Below are 24,950 nucleotides of genomic sequence, written 5' to 3'. Positions count from 1 at the left end.
AAGGCGATAAACAATTATTTGAGCAGAGGATCGAAGCAGACATTTGAGATAAAAAACCGTTCACGCGCATGATTTTTTAGTTAACATTAAGGAACACATATTTAGAAATATACAGGTTAAAGCAATTGTATGTAAGTTTTTTACATTTCAGATTAATTCTGCGATGACTTCTGCAGGGTTGCCAACTTTGGGACTGTAAAACGTAAGAGTGCGCACGCGCGGAGAATTTTTTTGGCAACCCAAACCCTAATTTGAAAAATGTCAGTCCTTGTTTACTTAGTATAAACCCTGATTTATGGGAAAAAAGGAAAAAACTAATAGAATGGAAACGCGTTTTCAAAATGTACCATTAATTTATTGATTGCACTATAAAAAAAATAAGATAGAGGTGATTAAATAACAAACATGTAAAACAATAAGAAATCTCAAAACAAAAGGGACACATAATAGTTACTCCACCTCCCCAGAAAACCACAACACAAGTTTCACACATTAGGCCTGTTGTGCCACAGTGGCAGAGTTGGCCTGCTTCACTACCTCTGCAGGAGGCTCATATCTGAAGCAGGGTTCAATCCGTTCATGAACGTTCATTGCGTCTGTCACGTGACAAATGAACGAAAGACTCGGAAGGTAAAATAATTTAATTATTATATAATTATTTATGTTCCCTGTAAATTATTTTTGACTGCATTAAAATGATTTCTTAATTCAGAACATGATAAAGATTGCGTAGGTGGATGTGTTCGCGGAATTTGGCTGTTAAAAGTATAACATTTAAAGCCCCTTAAATGAACGAAATGACTCGAAAAAAGATTTGTTCATTTTAAGGAACGAGGTAGAACAAGCGAGTCAGTAAAATGATCCGAACTTCCCATCACTCACAGGGTGCCATCATCAAGTGACAGTCTGTTCCTGGTGTCAGTCTAGGCCAATAACTGAAAAGGTTCGCTCAGCATCCGCATTTGACTGTGGCAGGCTCAACACAATATGGGCAACCTTTGATAATTTGGGGAATTTTAAAATACCACTTGCCCAATTTGCCAAAACGTAATTTCCATGAACCTATTTTTATTGAGCAAAAAGCTAGCCCACATAACGCACGTCAGACAACGTTTGCAACTATAGTTGAAGTCTGTAGGCCTACGGCACACAGGAGGCTGCGTCTGTAGTGCAAGCCTGCAAGGCACACCATTTTGTTATCTGCTTACCTTGAGTGTCATCCAAACTTTCAAGCGACTCCGAACCTATGCTCTGAACTTTTGAAATTTTCTGTGGTCTAGTCATCAACAGGAATTTAACGGATTGAGAGGGGAGAAACATGGATTTTGGCGTGACATTTCTTGCGTGTGCGTGAGCGCGTGAGATTGATGCTGAAAGCGTGAGTGTCACGCCAGATGCGTGAGAGTTGGCAACCCTGTTTAATAGTATAATACTATGGAAGTCAATGGGGAACAGCAGCTGTTTGTTACAAACATATTCTTCTAAATATCTTCCTTTATGTTCAACAGAAGAAAGAGATTGAGGATAAATAAATAATTACAGAATACATTTTTTGGATGAACTATCCTGGCACGCCCACACACAAACTGTTGTGTTTTATTATTATTATTAATAATAATAATAATGGTTGTTGTTGTTGTTAGCGTGTTTAAATGCATTTTAGTTGATTTCCTAAAATGAAATGGGTGGGTTAACTTGAGTTGCCATATATGCAAATAGTTTTTTTGTTTTGTTTTTTATCCAAGTGCCTCTATTGAATAGGCTTGTTTGAGATGAGCAAAATCTGCGCAGAATCGATCACCGGTGGGTTAGAAATGTGTCCGAGTGCGGTGACGGTCCGCCTTGCTCTGATGTCATGCTGACGTATGTCAAAAAACTCTCGCGACCGCAAGGCGCACGTGTCGGATTCTGCAGTCGCGCGCAGTTGCTCTCCACCGACTGCGCTGATCAAAAGCATGATGGGAAACGACTTACTGACGACACAGCTTAATGTTCATTGGTTTAAACAACCATGATGTATTGTTCTCTTTTAAAATGTTTGATTTTAAAACTCTTATCATGTTTTATGTGTATATGTGTGAATATTCCCAAACTATCTGACAGTGCGATCTCTTTTGGTTATGCAATTTAATGTTTTATAAAATAAAATAAAATAAAAACAAAAACACATAGGCCTATATCTGTATTAAAGAAAAAAATATTGCTGAACATGTATTTGGAATGGAATTAAATAACAAGTAGGCTACTTTGGGTGTCTTGTTCATTTTATTTATTTTCATATAAAAGCAGCATAACTTAAATTACATCCAGTTTATTAGCAACACTGTGCACGAGCGTGAATCCCGCTATTTCCATCTTTAACCTCGCAGGTGTCAGATCCACTGCGAGAATAGAGAACTGTCCGTCTTGCCTGCGCTTTTTTCACTCCTCCTCTCACTGCAGCCGCCTACTCTCGCATACATTTCAGGCGAGGCAAGGCGCATCTCAAACAAGCCTAATATTTCCTGGTTTAGCGCTTATTGCTATCGCGCGACATCTTCTGCTGCACCACGTTACAAAAAAAAAAAAAACCTCCTGCATCACGTGACAGACAGCAGGTTCCGGCTCGTGGTTGCCATGGCGACGACTTGAGGATTTGATGCGGAGAGTCAGTGGACATTCGGCAGGAATTAGACTGTGCTGCAGGAATATTCGTGAGTACACGACAAACTGTTCATTTTTGTACCTTTTTAGCAGGTCTCAATGCGCTAAAACGAGATTAGCAGTTTATTTAAATGATATTTTTATAGGCAATGCCGATATAGGGCTATGCTGTGTTGCCCATTCTCTCCCATTCTTTAGTGTTTAACTGATTTACCATAAAGGCCAAAACCACAGTCCTCTGTATTAGGTAAAGAACTACGCTAAAAGACATTACAGCATTTCTGCACATCTGCAGTGTATTACAGTTATTAAAGTAATGACTCTGCTTGATATAATACAATATCTAGTATGTAGCCTACTTATTGTATGAAGTATGCTATGATAAGTCATTCAAGTTGATGTAAATATACAGAGTAAACACATACAGTAGGTCTGACTCTGATCTGATTGTGCTGACAATGTGTGTCTTTCACAGGCGAGTTTCCCAAGACAACGTGCTGACAAGACAATGCCTTTCTGCCCTCCTGTCAGCAGAGACAGGATCATATCTACATTTCCAAAGGTACACTGTCTAAAGCTACATTATGTTAAATATTTGCCAGTACTTTAATTGAAGAGATCATTCAGGATTAAATCATCTAGTCTGATTCATACTGCAAGTCATACTCAGGGAAATCCAGCAAGCAAAACTTTTGTAAGCTGTAGCGAGCACATCAGATTAGTATATTGAGAAAATGTGACTTCCATAAAGGGGCCTCACTGCAGATGAATCTGTCAGGATCACAGGACTGCAGCTAATTCTGCTGAAATAAAAAAGCTTCCCACAGCTGCGTTGTGTACTACTTTTCTCAGTAGTGGGGTCATATTAAGGGCAAATGTTACCTATTTACTTTCTTAATGCACATTCCCTTATTGTGAATGATACCAAAATGCAAAGTAATGAAACAGACACGGTTTCAACAGACTGGACAAAACTACTGTTCTTACACACTAAATGACCAAAAATATCAGGTATTTGATGTTGATTATGACCAAAAGAGTGTGCCGGCATTAATTAGTTCTGTCCTATTATTATTCTGTAGAGTTATAATCCAGAAGCCTGCCTACAGATGAAGGATGACTGGGATCCAAAAGCCAAGATGGCTTGCCAAGACCGGACGGCCCTCCTGCAAGGGTATCTATTAGTGCTGCACGATTAATCATATCGCAATCGCGATGTCAAGCCTATGCGATTATATGACGCAAAATGCTGCGATTTTATATTAAATAAACAAATTAGCGCTGTTAACACAATTAACGCAGCATCTGTTCATTTTTGGCATCCTTTGGCTAGTGTTACATGATCCCGCTCTTATTCATGCAAATGCTTTTAAACCATTCATGCGCAATAAGACAAAAAAGAACGCCCTGCCTGTTAATGTCCTGACAGTGACACACAGAAAGACTCGCGCTAATATCGTGCGTGCGCACAAAACAGCATGCCAGAATACAGCTCTTTCGAGCTTGAACGAACAATAACACACACACAATTATGCCAAAATGTCTTTTTGTCGAGTATCTTCATAACATAAGAGTAGCTTTATGATGAACGTGAAGAGTTGTGACTCTTCTCTTGAGAGAATGAGGCGGGTGTGAGATCCGCGGCTCTGTCAGTAGCGGCTGGTCTTAAAGGGACAGTACACAGTAGCCACTAATTATATCTGTCGCTAAAGTTAATCACTAATCTGTGTGTGCATTTTCCTTGAGAACCAAGCAAGTTGACTCATGAAACCATTTGTTTATTATATCGCAATATTGACCTCAATTATCGCAATATGACATTTTCCCCAAATCGTGCAGCCCTAGTATCTATCTATCTATCTATCTATCTATCTATCTATCTATCTATCTATCTATCTATCTATCTATCTATCTATCCATCTTTGTTTATTACTTAAACAATATAATACTTTGTTTTAATATTATCTTTCAGGTTTGACAGGCTTAAAATGTCAAAAGTAGTAGTGGTTGGAGATCTGAATGTGGGAAAGACGTGCTTAATAAACAGGTAGAGTGTACAGGTTTACTTTAAATGATAAATGATGTTGTATTTTTCAGAGACATTAAGGTCCATTATGTTCTTGTATATTATAGGTTCTGTAAAGATGTGTTTGAGAGAGACTACAAGGCTACTATAGGTGTTGACTTTGAGATCGAGAGATTTGAGCTATCTGGGCTGCCCTATTCTCTTCAAATGTGAGTAGTTATTTTCTGAACGATTTAAATAACACATCTGTTCATTTGAAAATGTAATGTGTTTTATATTCATTTTTGCCCATTCCAATATTTGTAGATGGGACACTGCTGGCCAAGAAAAGTTCAAATGCATTGCATCAGCATATTACAGAGGAGCTCAAGGTAAAATGTAGCTAGATTCTCATTTAATTCTTCATATACGAGTCTGTTTAAACCCTAATATAATCTTTTCTGTTTCTACTTTAAAAGTTATTGTTACTGTCTTCGACATGGCGGATATCAAGACCTTGGAAAACACACAGTAAGTATTTTAGTTTTTTTTTAATTATTTTTGAGATTGGGAATGTGTCAGTTTTTTTATTTTTTTTTATTTTTTGTTTCTCAGACAGTGGCTATCGGAGGCACTGAGAGAAAATGAACCAAACTCCTGTTTTGTTTTCTTGGTTGGCACAAAAAGAGACCTCCTGGTGAGAATAGCCACACAAACAAGCATGCATAATTGCATATGTACACATACAACATGTAAAAGCTATTACTAAAGGGAGTCCTATTATGCTTTTTTACATTTTCATCTTTCTTTAGTGTGTAATGTTGCTGTTTGAACATGAAAATGTCTGAAAAGTTACAATCACAAAGTGAAACATTTCAGTTGTAGTCTTGAGTTTACTTCCAGAAATAAACACATCACAATATTCCTCATTTAAACAATTCCCACCCAAGGCATAGGTAAAATAAGTTGAGTTGCGTTAGTAGTGCGTTGAAACTCACGGTTGTGGTAAGGGGTGTGACACACGCTCGAAGCAGTTGACCAATCACAACACGCTGACCCAGCTGACCAATCAGAGCACAGTGTGCTTTTCAGAAGGAGGGTCTTCATAGAGGAACTAAATAGCATTACTGACAGAATGGGCAGAGAGTACAAATACGTGAAAAAGAATGTGTTGTTATGCATTCCAGTATGTAAACATATTCTACTAGACCACAAAAACAAAATCAAGACAAAAAGGGCATAATAAGTCCTCTTTAAAGACTCCCTGCTGTCTTTGTGTGAAGTCTGCAGAAGAGTGCGAGAGAACAGAGAGGGATGCTATAAACATTGCTGCAAAAATGAACGCTGAGTTCTGGTCCGTGTCCTCAAAAACAGGTACATTCTAAAAGAATAATAATACGTACAGTATCTAGTAGTTGCAATGTCCATTATAAGGATTATAAGACGGTTACAACATGTAACTGTTACTACTATTGATTTGAAGGGGAGAACGTCCAGGAGTTTTTCTTTCGCGTGGCAGCTCTGGCCTTTGAAGATGCCATTCTGAAGGACATGGAGACAGAACCCAGCACCGCTCAGATTGGAGATGGAAATATTCTCAGTAAGAGATTGCGCTCTAAAATCATAAAACAGAGATGTTCACAAATGTAAATGTTGTGAGGTGTAAGATGATGTGGCTTTGTTATTTCAGATGATACAGCACTGGAAGATGCACAAGAAAAGCCGAAGAAGAAGTCCTGTTGTTGATCGGATGGTTCAAGAGGATAAAGAACCGATTTGTATTACAGAACAGAATAAATATTTAACATGGTTAAAAAAGAAGTGTTTCTCCCTGACATAACCAACTTCTGAGTTGGTGCATCACTAATGTACTCTTTGAGAGGGACCACCTTATCAGAACACACAAAAATAAGGGACAGATATCCAGTATGAGTTTGATTTATATTGTAGTATTAATGTCAGTATTTCACACTGCTCAATAAACTGCCATTAAAAGAATTATATTGTATGTTATATTGCAACCTTTTGTACTTTTTGATTTTCCTTTGGCAGACTAAATAAACATACATTATAATGGAACACAGCTTATACATTTTTTAATCATTATTTGTCTTTACATTACCCGAGCTTGAGAAACCTACATGTTCAGCAGTAATAGAAGGAAACATGCTGTTTATCAGTAAAGAAGCATAGTTTGACAATGTACAAGCATAATCATAAAGTGTAACAGATGGCTGCATAGTAGATTTATTATCTATCTATAAATTACAGAAACGTCTGTCTTTCTGTCTGTCAGTCTGTGTGTGTCTGTTACTCGCATATCTCTCGAACCGTTAGTCCGCTTGACAGGTGTCTTGCAACGGGCACGAGTAAGTGCAGTGCAACGTTGTTTGGATTAGAAATGCAAAAGATATCGGTAAATATATATCGGTAAAAGAAGCACACAGTGGCTTTTGCCGCTCTAGCCGCTGGCCACTCCCCCTCTCACACTGACACTGAGTGAGCACAGCCCAGGACCAGAGACAGAGAGGGTCGAAGAAAGCAGTGGAGCTTAAGTAGCGTTTTCTCAGAGTTCACTGTGTAGCCTGCTCCCTGAATTGTGTAGTTAAATTTTCCACATTTATTGTATGTCATTATGTCAGTATCAGTATTTGCTTTCTACCATTCACAAATAAAAATGTCACTGAACTTTTGCTGTGTAATTGTAACAATGAGCACTCAAACACACCAAACCAACAATTACTAAAAACACACAAAAACTGATTTTGCACGGACACTTTGAACTGCTCCCTGAATCGTCACGCTTATTCATCTATGGATGTTAACTGAATCTGTAAGTCAGCTATGCTGTTTACTTCTGAATATTATATTTCATTCTGGTGCGCTTAATGTTATCGCTACTGTGGAATAGTAGCCTATGCTATTCACCAACTAAACATATGCGTTCAGTCTCTTTCACGGGCATCATTTGTAGTTGCTATGGGATCCAAAAGCCAAGATGGAGAGGCTGTTTTAAAGTACTTCTTCCTGCCTCTATGTATTAATGCTCATGGGTAGCCTAAATGGGTTCCATTCAGACCTTAATATGAAGTATTTTACTGTTATATGTCAACAAGATTCAACAAGACATTTTCACCTGGCTGTACCCAATGTTTAGATCTGTTGTGGTATTTATGCAAATTAGCACATCTGTAATTAGATTATGCACCGTTTGACCATGTTAACAAACAATAAAAAAAAAACTTGTAATACATTTGTTGTTTGTCTTAATATAAGTAATCAACTCGGTAATTTTCATGGTGATATCTAAAGGTTAATTTTTTTACCCTATTCATGTGAGAAAAATAATGAATAGGCGTATGAATAGGCTATATTTGGGTCTTTTTCGGAACTTTCCCCTAATGGGATTCTTCGGGGCTTTTTTTTCCCTTACTCGGGACATATGGAGGATACAAAATCAGTTGAGTTTGATTCTGTTGCAATTTGTTCACGGTCGACCCCCATTTTGGCTTAAAACGCCTGGACTATGCACGTATAATGTTAATGGGCACGATGAAAGGAGAAAAGCTCAATGACCCCGAGTCCGACCAGTCCGTTCTGTAAAATAAATGAAAAAATAAAACATTGACCCGACTGCTCCCAATAAGTGACAAAATAACGCCAACATTGTTCCTACTTACATGTTGTGATTTGTATAATCACAGCGTGTACAAATAACATGGTCACATATTCTCAGAAGGCGAAGCACTGCTACTTGGGCGGAGTGATTTGCTCGCAGCACCCGAGAAGCCCCGTGATGAGGAGCAGAGAGTTCGCTCAGAATTGGAGTAAACCACTCTGCAGAAGTAGCAGTGCTTCGTCTTCTGAGAATATAGTTCCCAGTATGTATATGGCTAGAAGATGGTTGTGTCTCATGTGACCTTTATTTGTACATGCTGTGACTATACAAATCACAACATGTAAACAGGAAAATGTTGGTGTTATTTTGTCTCTTATTGGGAGCAGTATGCTAGCTGGAGCCGTTTACCTCCAGTCTTTGTGCTAAGCTAGGCTAGCGGTGGGTGCGTCAGACAGAGTTACGGCACGCACGGAGATGAAAAAGGTATGTATGGACTTATCTCACTCTGGGGGATACGGTGAATAAGCTAAAGTCCCAAAAAGTCGGCGTGTTCATTTAAACACACCAAACCAACAATTACTAAAAACACACACAAAAACTGATTTTGCACAGGCATTTTGCACTAGTTCTACAAATAAAGAATTCAAAATTACACATTTAGCTTCTGAAATGGTAAAATTTTCACTTTGAAATGGTATTCTTGATAAAGAGAAAAAAATGTCTAGTGGTTGAGTGATTTAAGGTGTTGTAATATAAATCCCTTTAGATCTGTTTATGAGAAGGAAGGAGACCAGGGTCGGCTGGCTGAGACTCGTGGGTACTTTAATAATAAACTCAATTCGTACATAACAATCGCGCCACATGCGCTCACAAACTCAATATAATGTTACAGCAACAAGCAGTTCTGTTTCCTCAGTCCACAAGTGTCTCAGTCCGCTTCCAGTGTGTCCCACGAGTGCTCAGCCCTTCTCTCTCCTCGATGGCTGTGAGAGCTCTCCTTAAATGCAGTCTCCCCACGCCAATTACTGCAACGAGACACAGGTGTCAATCATTTCGTATTTAACCCACTTACCGCTGCTTCTCTCCCCGCTCTCTCTCCTGTCGCAGACCTCGCTGAACCACGCCCCCCTCGCCACATACCCCCACCGCCCGACTCAGGCCGGGGAGCCATCCGGCCTGCAGCCTCCCCCCCCCTCCTCCTGGAGAGGAAGTCGGCCACAGCCATCTGTACACCCGGCCTGTGGATCACCTGGAACTTAAAAGGCTGTAAAGCGAGATACCAACGAGTGATCCGCGCGTTGGTATCCTTCATGCGGTGGAGCCACTGCAGGGGAGCGTGGTCCGAACAGAGGGTGAACTCCCGCCCCAGGAGGTAGTAGCGAAGGGTGAGGACCGCCCACCTGATAGCCAAGCATTCCTTCTCGATGGTGCTGTACTTAGTCTCTCTCTTCGAGAGCTTGCGACTAATGTACAGCACCGGGCGATCCTCCCCCTCCACCTCCTGGGACAGTACAGCACCCAGCCCCCTGTCCGACGCGTCAGTCTGCAACAAAAAAGGGAGAGAAAAGTTAGGGGAGTGTAAGAGCGGCCCGCCACACAGAGCAGCCTTAACCTTGGTCAAAACCTGTTGGCACTGCTCCGTCCACTGGACCGTATCTGGCACTTCCTTTTTAGTGAGGTCAGTCAGCGGGCTGGTGAGGTCCGAATAACCAGGAATAAACCTTCTATAATATCCCGCCAGCCCCAGGAACTGCCTCACCTCCTTTTTGGTCTTAGGTCTCGGACAGGTTGCAATTGCTGCGGTCTTATCAATTTGAGGACGCACCTGCCCATGACCTAAGTGGAAACCCAGATACCTTACTTCCAACCGCCCAACTGCACACTTCTTCGGGTTGGCCGTCAGCCCCGCCTGTCTCAGCGCCCTAAGAACGGCCCTCACATGCTCCATATGCCGCTGCCAATCATTACTGTAGATGATAATATCATCCAAGTAAGCAGCGGCATATGCAGTGTGGGGCCGCAGAACCTTATCCATAAGGCGCTGAAACGTAGCCGGAGCCCCGAACAGCCCGAAAGGAAGTGTCACAAATTGGTGTAATCCAAACGGCGTGGTGAAAGCCGTCTTTTCTTTGGACATGGGAGATAAGGGGATCTGCCAATATCCTTTCGTTAAGTCCAATGTCGAGTAAAAACGAGCCGAGCCCAACCGATCAAGCAACTCGTCAATCCGCGGCATTGGATATGCGTCGAATTTCGACACTGCGTTCACCCTGCGATAGTCTACACAGAACCGCACCGAGCCGTCCGTTTTAGGAACTAAAACTATCGGGCTCGCCCAGTCACTGTAAGACTCCTCGATTACCCCCAACTCCAGCATTGCCTCTAATTCGGTCTGAACCACTTTTTTTTTGTGTTCAGGCAACCTGTATGGCCGGCCGCGAACTACCACGCCCGGCTCCGTCTCAATGTGGTGCTGAATCAGATTAGTACGACCGGGCAGGGGCGAAAACACATCTGCAAACTCAGATTGTATCTTTGCAATGTCAGCGAGCTGCGAGGGCGAGAGGTGATCTCCTCCGGGGGCCAGGGCGAGAGATTTCCCTTTTACGATCGCCTCTGGCCCGAGATCTTCCTCCCCACTCACTGCCGTTGCAAGCAACACTGACTCCTCCTCACTCCACTTTTTCAGGAGATTGAGGTGATAGATCTGTCGTGAATCGCCTCTGTCCGTTCGTATTACTTCATAATTGAGATCGCCTATTCGCTGTGTGACCTCAAAGGGTCCTTGCCACTTAGCTAATAATTTAGAGCTGGAAGTTGGTAGTAACACGAGCACTTTATCTCCCTGTGTGAATTCTCTAAGCTTAGTTCCCCTGTTATATAGCCGGCTTTGCCTGTCCTGAGCCTGGAGCAAATTCTCCATAGAGAGCCGCCCCAGTGTATGGAGTTTTGCTCTCAGGTCCACGACATACTGAATTTCATTTTTGCTATCCGAGCGTCCGTCCTCCCAAGTTTCTTTCAGGACGTCTAAAACCCCGCGAGGCTGACGTCCGTAAAGAAGCTCGAATGGGGAAAACCCCGTGGAGGCTTGCGGGACCTCGCGCACAGCAAATAAGAGGGGTTCTAGCCATCTGTCCCAATTTTTCGCGTCCTCTTGTACGAATTTACGAATCATTGTCTTCAACGTGCGATTAAACCGTTCGACCAGCCCGTCCGTTTGTGGGTGATAGACACTGGTTCGTACCGATTTAATGCCCAATAATTCGTACAATTCGCTTAACGTGCGAGACATAAACGCGGTGCCCTGATCCGTGAGAATCTCTTTCGGGATTCCCACGCGGGAGATTAAACGAAACAATGCGTCCGCCACACTTTTAGCGGAAATGGTGCGGAGCGCCACTGCTTCGGGATATCGCGTTGCGTAGTCCACTATGACCAACGCAAAGCGATGTCCCCGTGCGGTTCGTTCTAATGGCCCGATGAGGTCCATACCAATTCTCTCGAAGGGGACCTGCATGAGAGGTAAAGGGCGCAAAGGCGCTTTTGGGGCGGCCGGTGGGTTCACCAACTGACATTCACGACACGACGCGCACCATCTGCGCACGTTCTCGTGAATGCCCGGCCAAAAGAATCGGGTCATTAGACGATTTAGTGTGGAAGTCATTCCTAAATGCCCAGCCATCGGATTACAATGCGCCGTCTGGAAAAGCATTTCCCGACGGCTCCGTGGTACTAACAATTGGGTTGTATCTTCCTTTGTCTGAGTGTCTTGGGTCACTCGATACAACCTGTCCTTAATTATGGCAAAATAAGGATAGGAGAGCGCGCGATCAGGTTGGAGGGGCTGCCCATCGATGGAACGGACCTGTTCAAATGCATGTTTGAGCGTCTCATCTTGCGACTGTTCCAGAGGAAAGTCATCGCGGTTGGAGAGGTTTAACCTCTCCACGCCGCTCGCATCCTCTGAAACAGACCCGCTAGGTCCAGGTACAGCCTCTCCCACCTGAGTGCTAGCTCCCCTTCCCCGCCCTCTCTTTTCCCCAGAGACATCCGTTGTCAAATACCCCAATAATTGTGCGAAACCTGGCCAATTTGTCCCCAGAATTAACGGATGTCGGAGGCGCGGACTAACTGCCACCTCCACACAATGATTTTGTCCCTTGAATTTAATAGTGATGGCTCTTAACGGGTATTCCACTATATCCCCGTGCACACACCTCACCTTAACCATGCGGCCCGTATCCAATGCCCCAGATTGTATCAGGCTTTGATGGATAGAGGTCTGGTTACAACCAGAATCCACCAATGCCTGATAGGTACCCCCCTTAATACTCACAGGTATCTGGTACAACCCGGCTTGATCAGGGGCGGTCTGCGGGACGTCCGGGATCCGGACCATCGTCCCCACCTCCATAACCGGGCACCTATCCACGAAATGGCCCGGATCCCCGCAACGCCAACAGACCGGCCCAGGTTTTCCCGCCGCCCTAGTGGCAGAAAGTGGGTCCAGTGATTGGCGTGGGGAGAATGCAGCAGCGCCATCGAGTCCCTCCTGGGACCCCGGCCCCCTGACGGGGCCCCGCGGCCCGGCTGGAAGCTCCGCTCCAGCCCTCCATCTCGGGTAGGCCCGTGGCGGGCCACTGATACGGGTCCTGGGGAAAGGAACAGGTTTAGGGGGAGGGGTAGAGAGAGGGACAGGGGGAGAGGGAGAGAGAGAGATTGATGGCAGGGGTTCGCCGACCCCGGAGCACGCCGCCATCTGGTCCTCCGCCAGTTGGATGGCCAGATCCAGCGACGCCGGTCGGTGGCACTGGACCCACTGGGCAGTCCTCCTTGGCAGCCGGGAAATGAACTGCTCCAGTACCACCTTGTTGATAATGTCCTCGGCGTCGCTTCCTCCGGCCAACAGCCATTTGCGGCACGAGTCCCGGAGCTGCTGTGCCAGGACAAAGGGTCGGCCCGCTTCCGCCAATTCCAGTGAGCGGAAGCGCTGTCGATGTTGTTCAGGGTTGAGGCCGACCCTTTGGAGAATAGCTCGTCGTAGATCGGCGTACACCAGGAGGTTCTGGACGGGCAGTTGTTGAGCAGCCTTCTGGGCTTCCCCCGACAGCAGTGGTATCAGGCGCACCGGCCAGCTGGCCTGTGGCCACTCACATGCCTCGGCCGTCCGCTCAAACAAGTCCATGAAGGCCTCGGGATCATCAGCGGGTCCCATCTTACTCAGAGGCATGTGAGCTGCTGCGGTGGCCGCAGCGCCGGGGAAAGCCGACTCCGTCCGAACCCCCCGGTCCAGCCAGCTCCGGAACAGCTCGCGGTCCTCCTGCTGGGCTTGCATCATCACGTGGAACCGTTTCTCCTGATCGGCCCGCAAGTCCAGCAGGGCTTGATGGTTCTCTTGATGTAGACCCGCGAGCGATGTAATGATGTCCGCAAATGGCGTTCCCGATGTTCCTGGCAGAGATTGCATTTCGGCGGCGGCGTTCTCCTTCCTTCCCGGGTTTCGGCACCAGTGTAATATAAATCCCTTTAGATCTGTTTATGAGAAGGAAGGAGACCAGGGTCGGCTGGCTGAGACTCGTGGGTACTTTAATAATAAACTCAATTCGTACATAACAATCGCGCCACATGCGCTCACAAACTCAATATAATGTTACAGCAACAAGCAGTTCTGTTTCCTCAGTCCACAAGTGTCTCAGTCCGCTTCCAGTGTGTCCCACGAGTGCTCAGCCCTTCTCTCTCCTCGATGGCTGTGAGAGCTCTCCTTAAATGCAGTCTCCCCACGCCAATTACTGCAACGAGACACAGGTGTCAATCATTTCGTATTTAACCCACTTACCGCTGCTTCTCTCCCCGCTCTCTCTCCTGTCGCAGACCTCGCTGAACCACGCCCCCCTCGCCACAGGTGTTTAAGGCTGGGTTCGCACTTACCTTTTCACTTTTAGGTTTGGAAGGTAAAATCAGTTTTGTCTGTGAGGGAATCACTGTTCTTTATCTTTGTATAAGGTGGTTTGAGTATCTTGAGTATCCTTGTCCAAAATCTCTGGGGGAATTCACCCCCAGAGTTAAAATCATTTGTTTTAACCGAGAGCAACAACCATGCACCCACACTGTAAAAAATTATTCTGTGGCTTAGTAAATATTACAGAAATTTTTAACTTTATTAACTTAATAAAATCTCTGTATATCGTTTACTTGATTGTTTGAGTTAAACATACCAAAATAATTGAGTAAAAATCCAACAGTTAATTTTATCTAAAATTTACAGATATATTTAAGTTTTTTTCAATAAAATTATTTAGTATTTGACTAACCAATTATTTCTTTATAATATACTTAATATATATGTGAAATTTCTATCAAAATATTTGAGAATATTGAATTAAACTGATCTGTTTCAAGAAACAAAAAAAATACTTAATTCAAATCAATATTATTAATATATTAAACACGCTCTTAAAATTGAGTAAGTTTACTCAATTAAAACAATGCCCCCCCCCCCTCCCCCACCCTCTGACGTGACGAAAACTCGACGGTTGGAGTGAGCGTGGCTGTTTGAACTCTCCAGTCAAGAACAACAGCTCTCTTCTCAGCGTCGCAGATTTGGTGCATTTTCACTGTGAAATTCAGGTTGGTGTATGTTTTATTTTATCTATAAAATCATTACTGTGCTTTAAATCATATTTAATGCAAAACAACATAGCCTACAGAGGCGTAATTCGACACCTAAACGAGACGAGAGCCGCGTTTGTCTTTTTGCGTGATTGAAACGCTTTGCATAAACACATGACTGACTTTCATAATGATAATGAATATAATTATTATCATTTGGATGATAAAATGTCCTCAGAACTATCACTTTTTGTTTATTGGCAGGTTATGTCAGTCGCTCGCAGTATATTTCGGCTGTGCCTCAGACAGTGACTGTGAGTGAAATGCAAGACGGCGGTATGAAGTTCAAAGTTCACCCGCAGAGCGCGAGTCTGTCTCCGGCACGAGGACCAGCGCAGATTCGGTGGATATTGGATAACAGAGTGGTTGATTACACTTGAATTTGGCTACCTGAATGTTTAAATATTTCATTTTTACTTGTTAAATAAGTTTAAATGCAGGCAATATTGTATACATGAAAAAACAGTCTAAAATGTGCTGTATTGCTGTACTCATTGAAAATAAAGGCCAATGTAATGTATAATGGTGGTTGTCTGGAGTACTATTTTTACAAAGGTTTAGAGAAAATAAAAAAGTTAATATTACTCATTAATAAAAACAGTTAATATTACTCATAAATATTGTTTTTTTAATGTTTAAATGTTAAATTATTTCTACTCAATTTTATTTGTTAATGTACCAGATGCAGTTACTCAGATTTACTTAATTTTTTTACTTGCATTTACTCAATTCATACAGTATATTTCATTGATTTCACAGCTTTAAAATTTACTCAATTTTTTTGAGTGTAAAAATGTTTCACCAATAAAATTGAGTAAATAATAGTTAAACTTTTTACAGTGCAGGCAGAAGAGCTGGCACTTGGGTTGAATGTAAACAGACCCATTGTGAAGGGCATCCTGGGACAGCCAGGCACAGCAACTCCTTCATTACTGGTAAATGAGCTTTAAGTTCTCTTAGTACACTGTAAAATAATGTGTTGCTGCGTTAAATTAAGTAGGCCTATAATCCAAATGGCTGGTCCAGTCATATCAACTGGTAAACCTTGAGTAGTGGTGAATTGCTTTGACTTGTGAAAAACTGCATGTAGGCTAGTTAATGTAAAAATATGTTGCCATGAGTTATTGATCAAATTCTCCAGTATATTTCATTGTAATTAAATTGTGCTCTCCTCTTTTGTGCAGTTTTACACAATACACCAACACTTTTGTCCCCAAGCAAGTGGTGGCTGAAGCATGTGCAGTAAGTGGACTTTTTCGAACTGTACATCAAAAGGGAAGAAAGTACAACACTTTGTAATACCCATTTGTTTCCAATGCACAGGACAGTGAAGAAACCCTCTCAGATGACTGTCCTTTGGAGAAAGTATCTGTAAGTGCATGAATAACTTTACTTGATTTACACGTGTGTACCTATTATGTCTGACTGCAGTATGAGTTGCAGGAGTCCTCATCTACAGGAAGGCCTACAGAAGAGTCTGCACAAAGAAGTGATACAGAGGTTGGCAGTTTTGTACTTTTACTATTTTTGCGGCATGTGTTGACAGTTTCCACCCCCCCTTTTCACCCCACAAATGACACAGGGTGATATCCGTTCCTTAAATAATAGGAGTCTCAACAGACAATAGAGTATTTTGAAAAAACTAAATTTAGGGGAGTACTAAAACTTTTTAAAGAAAAAACTAGCACTAGAGATAGAGTTGCTTCAAAGGAACTTCAGAGTTAGTGCTAATACATTATTTATTTCACACAGAGTACTATTGCTGACCTTGCATAATATCTCTTAATGCAGGCAAAAGATGACTTGATCACTGGCTTTTCTTTACAAAGAATAATTGAAATAAAGGAACTAAGCATATTTCTATTGTCTTTTATTAAACATTTAATGAATTTAAAAAATGGTGTTCCACAATTCTGTCACAAATCCTGGCCATTTTGCTTCACATTTGTGATTTGGAACATAGTCACACACCATCTAAGACATTTTTGTCAGTCAACTGCATACTTTTTTGATTCCATTCCTTTTTTTAATTTGATATAATATATTACTAATGTGTTAATATTCATGAGTAAACTACATATTCACAATGTGAATGAATGTATTTCACTAATGATCCTTCCTGTCAATTTTTTATTTATTTACTTTGTACTAAATTGTCTAAGAAAATGCTATAATTTGGTTTCGAACATCATTAGTGTCAATTTGGAAAAGGAGTTTTATGATGTATTTGTACTGACGCTGCGTCCTCAGACTGCTTTGAGCACGATGAGGAGAGGTAAGCAGTTAGAGGTGCTCTTTCAATATAAGCCTGTAAAAGTTCTGAAATTTTGATTAAGTACACAATATGCATTAATATTATTTTTAAGACTGTTATAAATGTCTTAGGAAGTGTTTTATGAATGGATGGATAGGATTTGATAGTTTTATTACTGAGTACAGCGGTTTGAGTAGGCTATATGTGTGCGTCAACAGAACGTGGTGATTTTAACTGATTAATTAACTGTGCAGGTGCTAAAATCACAGAGAAAACATTTCTCATTGCTGTATTCTCTCTAATCCATCCAGGTATGGTTTATATCTGTTCATTTTCCCAATGTATTCATTTTGTATCAATTTGTTTCTTTTCTAATTCATGGTTGATTTAAAATTAGCTGCAAGATATTATATTGTTTTTACACATTTACACTGTGAACCCAATTTCTGTTCACAAAATCCCCTTCATTGAGGCCTTAATGGGAATGTGTGTTCAGTCTATGGCACCGTTACTGTGCGTTCACACCGCCGCCGACTTGAGCTGCAAAGAAGCTCTGGCCGCCCAGTCAAAGACGCTTGTCAAAAAGTACGGGGAAGCTTGTTGACGCTTTGGCCGCTCTGACGTAGCAGCATTCTGTGTTCGATCATGGAAGAAGAGAAGTGTCACACCATGAAATGTAAACAGAAAAAACAAGCAATGCATTCGGCAATTTAGGATATCGCGCAAGATTTGTCAACACAGAAAACATTTCATCACTGGAGAGTTTTTTTTTCGACACCATCGTATCAATTGATTTTGAATAATATGCGCGAGGGAGAGAGAGAGAGCAAGAGTCTTGCATTCAAGACAGCGCTCGGGTGAGTAAGCGCGCGCGCGGCCGGGGATCTCTCTCTCTCTGCTCGTTCTTGCTGACAGGACTTTAAAACACATGCAAATGATACACTTTCACTGTATGATGGTTAAACTCTGCAATTAATAATTTTTTCTCGGAACTAATGTTTTGGTAGGAACGAAAGTTTACATCGTATGTTTCTCCGGAATCAGCCAGCGCGAAGGACGTCTATATTCCGATTGGTTGCTGGCGTTTTGCCGCTGCTTGCCGCTGAACCGCGTCATAGCTCATTACCATAAAGTTGAGCTTCTCTCAACTTTCAGATTGACGCTCAAAACGCCCAAAACGCGACGCCGAGGAATTTGACGCTCCTTGCAGCTGAGAGAAGCCAGCTTCCATTGAAAATGAATGATTTCCGGTAACTTTGGAAGCTCAAGTCGGCGGCGGTGTGAACGCACAGTTAGGGAAGCCTGAGGGACACATACTATAAGTCATACTTATTGGCAAGGCCATGATTGCATGAACTTCATTAAAAATTATAATGTACCTACACTGGCAAAAATAAATAAAAAATCTGCTTTACAAACTTGGGTCTTAAGTAGAGGTCGACCGATTCATCGGTCGGCCGATTAATCGGCCGATTTTTTGCATTTTTAACATAATCGGCATCGGCCAATATCCAAGTGTATCAAGCCGATTATTAGGCAGGCGCATCTGTGGGCAGCCTAGTGTTGTTGTTGTTGTTGTGGAACACGCGTTCGACGCACGCTGTGCCTAGAGTCATTCTCCAGCAGAGTGAGCAGACCTCATCCAGTGCTTAAGGAAGGAGCTAAGTTCCTTGGAGAAAACTCCTTTATATTTAATTAAAAACTTTTGATATGTTACTGCCAACTTAGAGAAAAAACATGAATAGGCGACATGACGTTCGGCTACTTTGAAATTGATAGCGTAGTTGAGGTTGCATTAGCACAGCAGAAGGGTTGCTATGATGTCACAATATAAGTAAGCAAGAATTTACAGACAGTGAATCAGAGACTTTTATTTGTTCTGTTTGTGTGTCTTATATTTGAGAGGGTTGTCACTCAATGCAAAGAAATAAGTAATAAAAAAAGAGACCAACTATATGCTAGTGAAGGACTGGCTTTGCTTTGCTAGCGTCGTTGTCGCTAGGGTTGGGTACGTTAGCTACAGACAGACCCGGTGCTAATACGGCACTGGTGTCTTAACGACCGTTATTTACCGGACCGAATATCAACGCGCATTTCTGTGCTTCATTTCAGTGCTACTGTTATGTCTGTGCTTCTCTTGGATGCTCTGAAAACGGACGTTAGAATAACAGAAACATCGCTTCGCTGCACTTGACACTAGTCAGCAGTTAACTTTAGCATTCCGTTAGCTAGTAGCTGGATTAAACACGGTTAAAATGCTGGCCAAACAGTAGTGTAATGTGTGACTGTATTTCACTGTAGACTATGGGTGGAACGGTACATGTATTCGTATTGAACCGAAACGGTACAGGCGTCACGGTTCGGTGTATACATTTCCACGGAGAATACACGCTATAAAAATAAATAAAACTCGCGTGCAAAGTAATGCGGAACTACTGTTAGATACGCGGGTTCTTTAGGGACACCTAATCTGGGGTGCGTTTCCCGAAAGCATCGTTGGCCAACTATGGTCGCAAGTTCATCGCAATGTCCATTGAACTCTATTGGTAACGACGGAACTTGCGACCATAGTTGGCCAACGATGCTTTCGGGAAACGCACCCCTGTAGCTCCACTTTAGCTCCGGCTGCGATGTAAAGATTGCAATGCTGGAATATGTTGTGTGTGTGTGTGAGAGAGAGAGAGAGAGAGAGAGGCGCGGGCGCGATCGAGATCGAAAAGTCGCGTGCGTTTAAAGTCGCAAAGTGTTTACTTATATTTGTGTGCAAACGCGCGCGTGTGTGTGTGTGTGAGGCGCGGGCGCGATTGAACAGTGGAAACATAAAAACATAGTCCGTCATTTTGTTTATCAGGACATCATTCAAACTGCGAAGTGTTTAAGTTACTGTTAATTAAAATGTTAAGGAAAACAAATATATTAATCTGAAATGTAGCAAATTAATTTTCAATTCATTCAGGTACAATTACCAAACATATCTCAAGGTCTTTTTGTCTTTTGTACAAGTGCAGATTGGTAAAGTGTTCAATAAATGTTTTCGTTGAGAAATTTTGTCTATCTTAAGTAATTATTTGTGTTACATTTTATCTTTCAAATAGAGGTTACAAACAAGCACATAATCGGCCAAAATAAATCGGCAGCATTTATCGGCCATCGGCCGACCCGGATTTCAAAAGATCGGCATCGGCCTGAAAAAACCCATATCGGTCGACCTCTAGTCTTAAGTGGTTTGGAAGTACCACAAAAAACCCTAAAAACTGCTTGAGCACCAGGTTAACTTTGAAAATGGCACAACAGTCAGCATTTATCACTAAGTTCTCCGCATCTCCAATAGTGTAAAGGAAAGAATCACTTGCAAAGAATCTCAGGGCAATGTACACAGTTTGTGCTGTTGTAAAAGCCCGACTCCGACGAGTCGAACATTAAATGTGTAATGACACTCTCACAAGTCACGAGAAAAACAATATCTCTCAAAAAGTAGGCCTACACTACAGCTGCGTTAAAGGACTTCCCGTATCAGCTCCGCTTATAAAGCCGCAAACTAATCTTGTTTACTTTAAATCAGCCTGCTCCCGAGCAGGTTTAAGCTTACGGAACTGTTGCTATGACAGTCCAGGATGAGCGTCGAAGAACCAAACAATCCAAGATCATGCCAAATCGTCAACAATCAAATCAAGCTGAGTTAGCGATGTACGAAGAACGAGCCCCTGGACAGGTATAAGACATGGGTCAAAACATTATGTCTGTCATATTACTTTCAGTGGTATTTTAAGGGATGCACAATATACTGTACAGTGTATCAGCACTATATCATTTATCAGCTAATAAAGTTCCCATTATTTCAACTTTTTAATCATGTTTAAGTGGAATTCCTGCTGGAAAAACAGCATTACCCAAGACTCTACAGAGAAATCTCTATCAGTCAGGGAGCAAATTGCACTAAAAAAACACTTCAGCACCTGCCCACTTATCCAATATATTTTTTTTTAAATTCATGTCTTTCGCAATGCTTCATGGGATTGTCGTTCATTCCCTCATGAAAGCTGGTATACAACCTTTTGCAATACTTTTTTGCTTCAAATCAGTTTGTAATTTTGCGATTCACCTTGTAAATGTCACGGGTGATTGCAGGAAGGCAGACGAAGATAATGAATAAAGTTCCAATATAAAGTTTAATGAGGGTAATACGAATAACACAAAGACAGGCTGGGCAACACACACTACAGGTAACATAGACCGAACAGAGAATGAATGTGAGGGATTAACTTATAAAGCAAACGACAAAAGAGGATACAGATGAGTGGCAGGAATGACAAATGTGACAAATGACAACAAACTGAAAGTCCATTAAAACAAAACTAAACTGAACATAATGGTGACAGTGCCTGGATTATTTGGCTCATGGCTTAAAAACAAAAAAAAAAACTTTATAATTTTTTTTTTATAACTCCAAACGTCCAAAATTGATGTGCTCTCCATCTTAGACGTGACGATGAGTCTCCAGTGATGACGGCCCATCAGGTGTTTGAAGAGTTCATCTGTCAACGTCTGATGCAAGGCTACCAGATCATTGTACAGCCAAACAGGAAGCCACAGCCTGCTATAGCCCCGCCCCTCAGCAGCAGCCCCCTTTATTCCAGAGGTACACCCAAGACTTGGAAGTAAACACCCACTGCTGTGATTGGGTAACAGTTTTGCTTATTTTTGCTAATTTTCAAAATATCTGCTATATGTGTGGAATTGTTTTGAAATCATCAGATGTTTGCCATTAAGCCAGAGTCTGATCCCGAATCAGAAAACCTACACCACAACATAGTTAAAAATATTTTCATGATTTGTTATCACAACTTTTTTTCTTTTGTCAAATCAAATTAGATGACTAATGTGTTTCAGATAACATAATATTTTGAGTTTCTGTTGATTAAAGCAATCTCCATTTTATTAAATCAAATATTTAATTTTAATTTCAATAAACTAAATTTCAAGGCAACCAGGTTACTTAATTTTTTTATTTAAGTTAGTTTAGGTGCTAAAAACAATGTATATAAATAAAAAATTACAGAAAAAATATTGTATTGTAGTCCCTGCCATCAAATAAGTAAAGTACAGTAAGCAGCTATAAGGAAGAAAAGGGTTTTTGTTGAGGATATTATAAGAAAGTATTGAGTGTTTCAAGAGGAAATTTGTAACCTCTCACAATCTGATTAATCACATTTACTGTAGCTTGATGTTACTGATAAGGTAACATTTCTGTCCACAGAATACAGGTCTAATATCCTTAACAGAGTTAGATGATACAGATGTGATCTTTAAGCAAAGAAAGCATAGAAAAAGACACAGACGGCGAGGAGGATAATAGCGTTAGCGTTGACCACGTTTCTCCACAGAGGTTTTTCAGTGGTGTCGGTGAGCTTCAACTTCATCGCCGCCTCCTGTTCTTTAGTCAGTTTAGGGGCATTGCTTTGATCAAAGCCGCAGAACCAGTTGTAGGCCTTCTTACAACAGCCGGGTTCCTCACGCACCTCTGCAGGGTCAAGAGATGAACGGAAACGGTTGTTATTAGTTATTAAAAGTTAATATGTTACATGTGCAATGTGATTTACACAAATAAGACGAGACTGGATCAACATCCTTTGTTTTTCCTAGAACAAACTACAATCTAGTCAATTAATCATGGCCATAAACTAGTCTCAGCATCAGACGGCCCACCCACAGACACCCACAGTCTGTTTACTGAACCACCTTATGCACGCTGCACACAAAAACTGTGAGTGTTACCTCTGCTACCTATCAATGATTATGAATTTGGTGGCTTGTGCAGACGTACCTTCTGTTTCCATAGAGTTGGAATCCTGGTCACCAGTCCAGTCATCTAACTCCAGATCTATCCTCTCCTCAGTGCTGTTCCTCAAGCTCCAGCAGAGCCTGTACAGCTGCACAACAACAAGCGGCCACAGAATGAGGGGCCGTGACAGAGATGTTGCTTTTTTATAGATACAAAATAGTTATACACTTGCTCCATAGATTTATCTATCTGTCTGTCTGTTGATCAACTTAATGCATCCTTTCTTAATAAAATTGATTATTTATATACATAAAAAACTTTTCAACCCAAAATTTTGAACTGTAGTATAATGTTATACGTATAATATGTGTATTTCAAGTGAAATAAGAATATTTAATATTTGTTAAAAAATACTGTATATATTCGCTTTGGTACCATTTTCACAAGTAAGGTGTACATTTTCAAAACTCTTTGTACAAAACTTCAAACGGATCACACTTGTAGCACAGCTGGTCATTCTTTCAAAACATGATCCCATGCTTTCATTACAGTTATACACATTTCAGTCCACATAATCATTGTTTCAAACACAAGATTATTGTAATATGTAATGGGAACATTTGGTTTAATCACCGAAACACAACAGTATGATCTTTCAATTTAGTACTTTTAACAATCAGTTCATTCAACAGCAAACAATGCAAAAAACATGCTTCGAATCACCCTTGTTGCTAAAATAATTACAGTAATACAGGCTACAGTTGCCACATTAGAAAATACACTTACATTACCTAACTTATGTAATTGAATCCATAATGTTTGTAATAATATCTATCTAGTGTGTTATCAAAAGGTGTGATGAAGTTATGAACCTGCCATGAGGTTTCGTGCTAGAACAGAGTTTGCTGGCAATGCAGTAAATGTTCTCACTGTAAACCATATGACTGAATCTATACTGTAGTTGACCTTTACAGATGAAGTCAAAAGTTTGATAGTAAGAGCAGTTTTATGAAAGGCAGTTACTGTGAATGAAACATTTATGTAGATGAAACACTTATTTTGTGTTGTGAAAAGGATACTTTTGTGTTAGAAAAAAATATAATTGAAAACATGCCAAATTGTTTGAAAAAAGTGCACTTTTGATGATCTGTTGTGATATTAACACTAAGAGTTAAAAAAATGTATACCTTACTTGTGAAAATAATACTAAAGCGTATAAAAAAAACTGTATGAAGAGTATCAGAAGAGCTTACATGTTTGTCGTCAATGGGTTTGGTCATGAGGGAGATGCCCAACATCAATATACAGGACAGGGTGAAGAGGATCAGTCCAAAATAGAGGTAGTGCACACCACAGATGATCGTGGGACAGTTACTGGGGTTCACGCAGCTGCCCGTGCCATAGGCAAACTCGGGTATCATACGTGCCAGACCCACCAACAGACCAATACACAACCCGTAGAAAGCGCCCTGTGAGGGAATACCAACACTATGTGTCAATAGATAAAAAATGTACAGCAAGACTTAAAGGGATACTCAACTTTTTTGGGGAAATAGGCTCATTTTACAACTCCCCCAGAGTTAAACACTTGAGTTTTACCGTTTGTTTTTTTTTTTATTTTTTTTTTAGTTTTACCGTTTTTGAATCCATTCAGCCGATCCCCGGTTCTGGCGGTACCACTTTTAGCATAGCTTAGCATACATCATTGAAGTGGACAAGACCATTAGCATTTCTCTCAAAAAAATGACCAAAGAGTTTCGATATTTTTCCTATTTAAAACTTGACTCTTCTGTAGTTACACTGTGCACTAAGACCGACGGAAAATGTAAAGTTGAGATTTTCTAGGCTGATATGGCTAGGAACTATACTCTCATTCCTGCGTAATAATCAAGAAACTTTACTGCCGTACCATGAGTGCAGCAGGCGTAATGATATGACGCAGTGCCTGAAAATAGTCCCCAGCTCGGTAACTTCCAAC

General features: G+C 41.4%; 2 protein-coding genes and 2 long non-coding RNA genes across 4 annotated transcripts in view; 3 read left to right on the top strand and 1 right to left on the bottom strand.

The window, feature by feature from the left end:
- The first annotated feature begins 2,325 nt into the window (after positions 1 to 2,325).
- rab36 (RAB36, member RAS oncogene family) lies at positions 2,326 to 6,730 on the top strand. The gene is made up of 11 exons (XM_081354080.1): positions 2,326 to 2,693; positions 3,119 to 3,205; positions 3,726 to 3,817; positions 4,616 to 4,690; positions 4,777 to 4,878; positions 4,976 to 5,040; positions 5,128 to 5,179; positions 5,264 to 5,345; positions 5,932 to 6,022; positions 6,132 to 6,248; positions 6,339 to 6,730. Exons 2-11 carry the CDS (start codon positions 3,152 to 3,154, stop codon positions 6,392 to 6,394), a joined length of 786 nt encoding a protein of 261 aa, XP_081210206.1. The 5' UTR covers positions 2,326 to 2,693; positions 3,119 to 3,151; the 3' UTR covers positions 6,395 to 6,730.
- An 8,045-nt stretch (positions 6,731 to 14,775) lies between these two features.
- LOC308683581 lies at positions 14,776 to 15,459 on the top strand. The gene is made up of 2 exons (XR_014029262.1): positions 14,776 to 14,894; positions 15,141 to 15,459. It is a non-coding gene; the product is annotated as an uncharacterized lncRNA (long non-coding RNA).
- A 207-nt stretch (positions 15,460 to 15,666) lies between these two features.
- On the top strand, positions 15,667 to 22,406 carry LOC308683583. The gene is made up of 5 exons (XR_014029264.1): positions 15,667 to 15,871; positions 16,121 to 16,178; positions 16,260 to 16,307; positions 16,380 to 16,436; positions 21,672 to 22,406. It is a non-coding gene; the product is annotated as an uncharacterized lncRNA (long non-coding RNA).
- Positions 22,403 to 24,950, bottom strand: part of LOC308683575 (sodium/glucose cotransporter 1-like) — a 31,464-nt gene continuing 28,916 nt past the window's right edge. The window contains exons 12-14 of the mRNA XM_081354072.1: positions 24,226 to 24,441; positions 23,015 to 23,120; positions 22,403 to 22,711 (exon numbers count right to left, since the gene is read on the bottom strand). Coding sequence (XP_081210198.1) covers positions 22,497 to 22,711; positions 23,015 to 23,120; positions 24,226 to 24,441 — 537 coding nt within the window. The 3' untranslated portion in view covers positions 22,403 to 22,496. The remainder of the gene's footprint in view (positions 22,712 to 23,014; positions 23,121 to 24,225; positions 24,442 to 24,950) is intronic.

The sequence above is a fragment of the Scardinius erythrophthalmus genome (assembly GCF_964197995.2).
Source record: "Scardinius erythrophthalmus genome assembly, chromosome: 23".
Classification (NCBI taxonomy): domain Eukaryota; kingdom Metazoa; phylum Chordata; class Actinopteri; order Cypriniformes; family Leuciscidae; genus Scardinius; species Scardinius erythrophthalmus.
This window is presented reverse-complemented; position numbering and strand designations above follow the sequence as displayed.

Excerpts from the sequence above, each read along its gene's own strand:
- rab36 (XM_081354080.1), top strand. The coding sequence starts at position 3,152 with ATGCCTTTCTGCCCTCCTGTCAGCAGAGACAGGATCATATCTACATTT. Across the intron at positions 3,206-3,725 it reads TCATATCTACATTTCCAAAG|AGTTATAATCCAGAAGCCTG; the intron begins GTACACTGTCTA and ends ATTATTCTGTAG. Across the intron at positions 4,879-4,975 it reads CTGCCCTATTCTCTTCAAAT|ATGGGACACTGCTGGCCAAG; the intron begins GTGAGTAGTTAT and ends CAATATTTGTAG.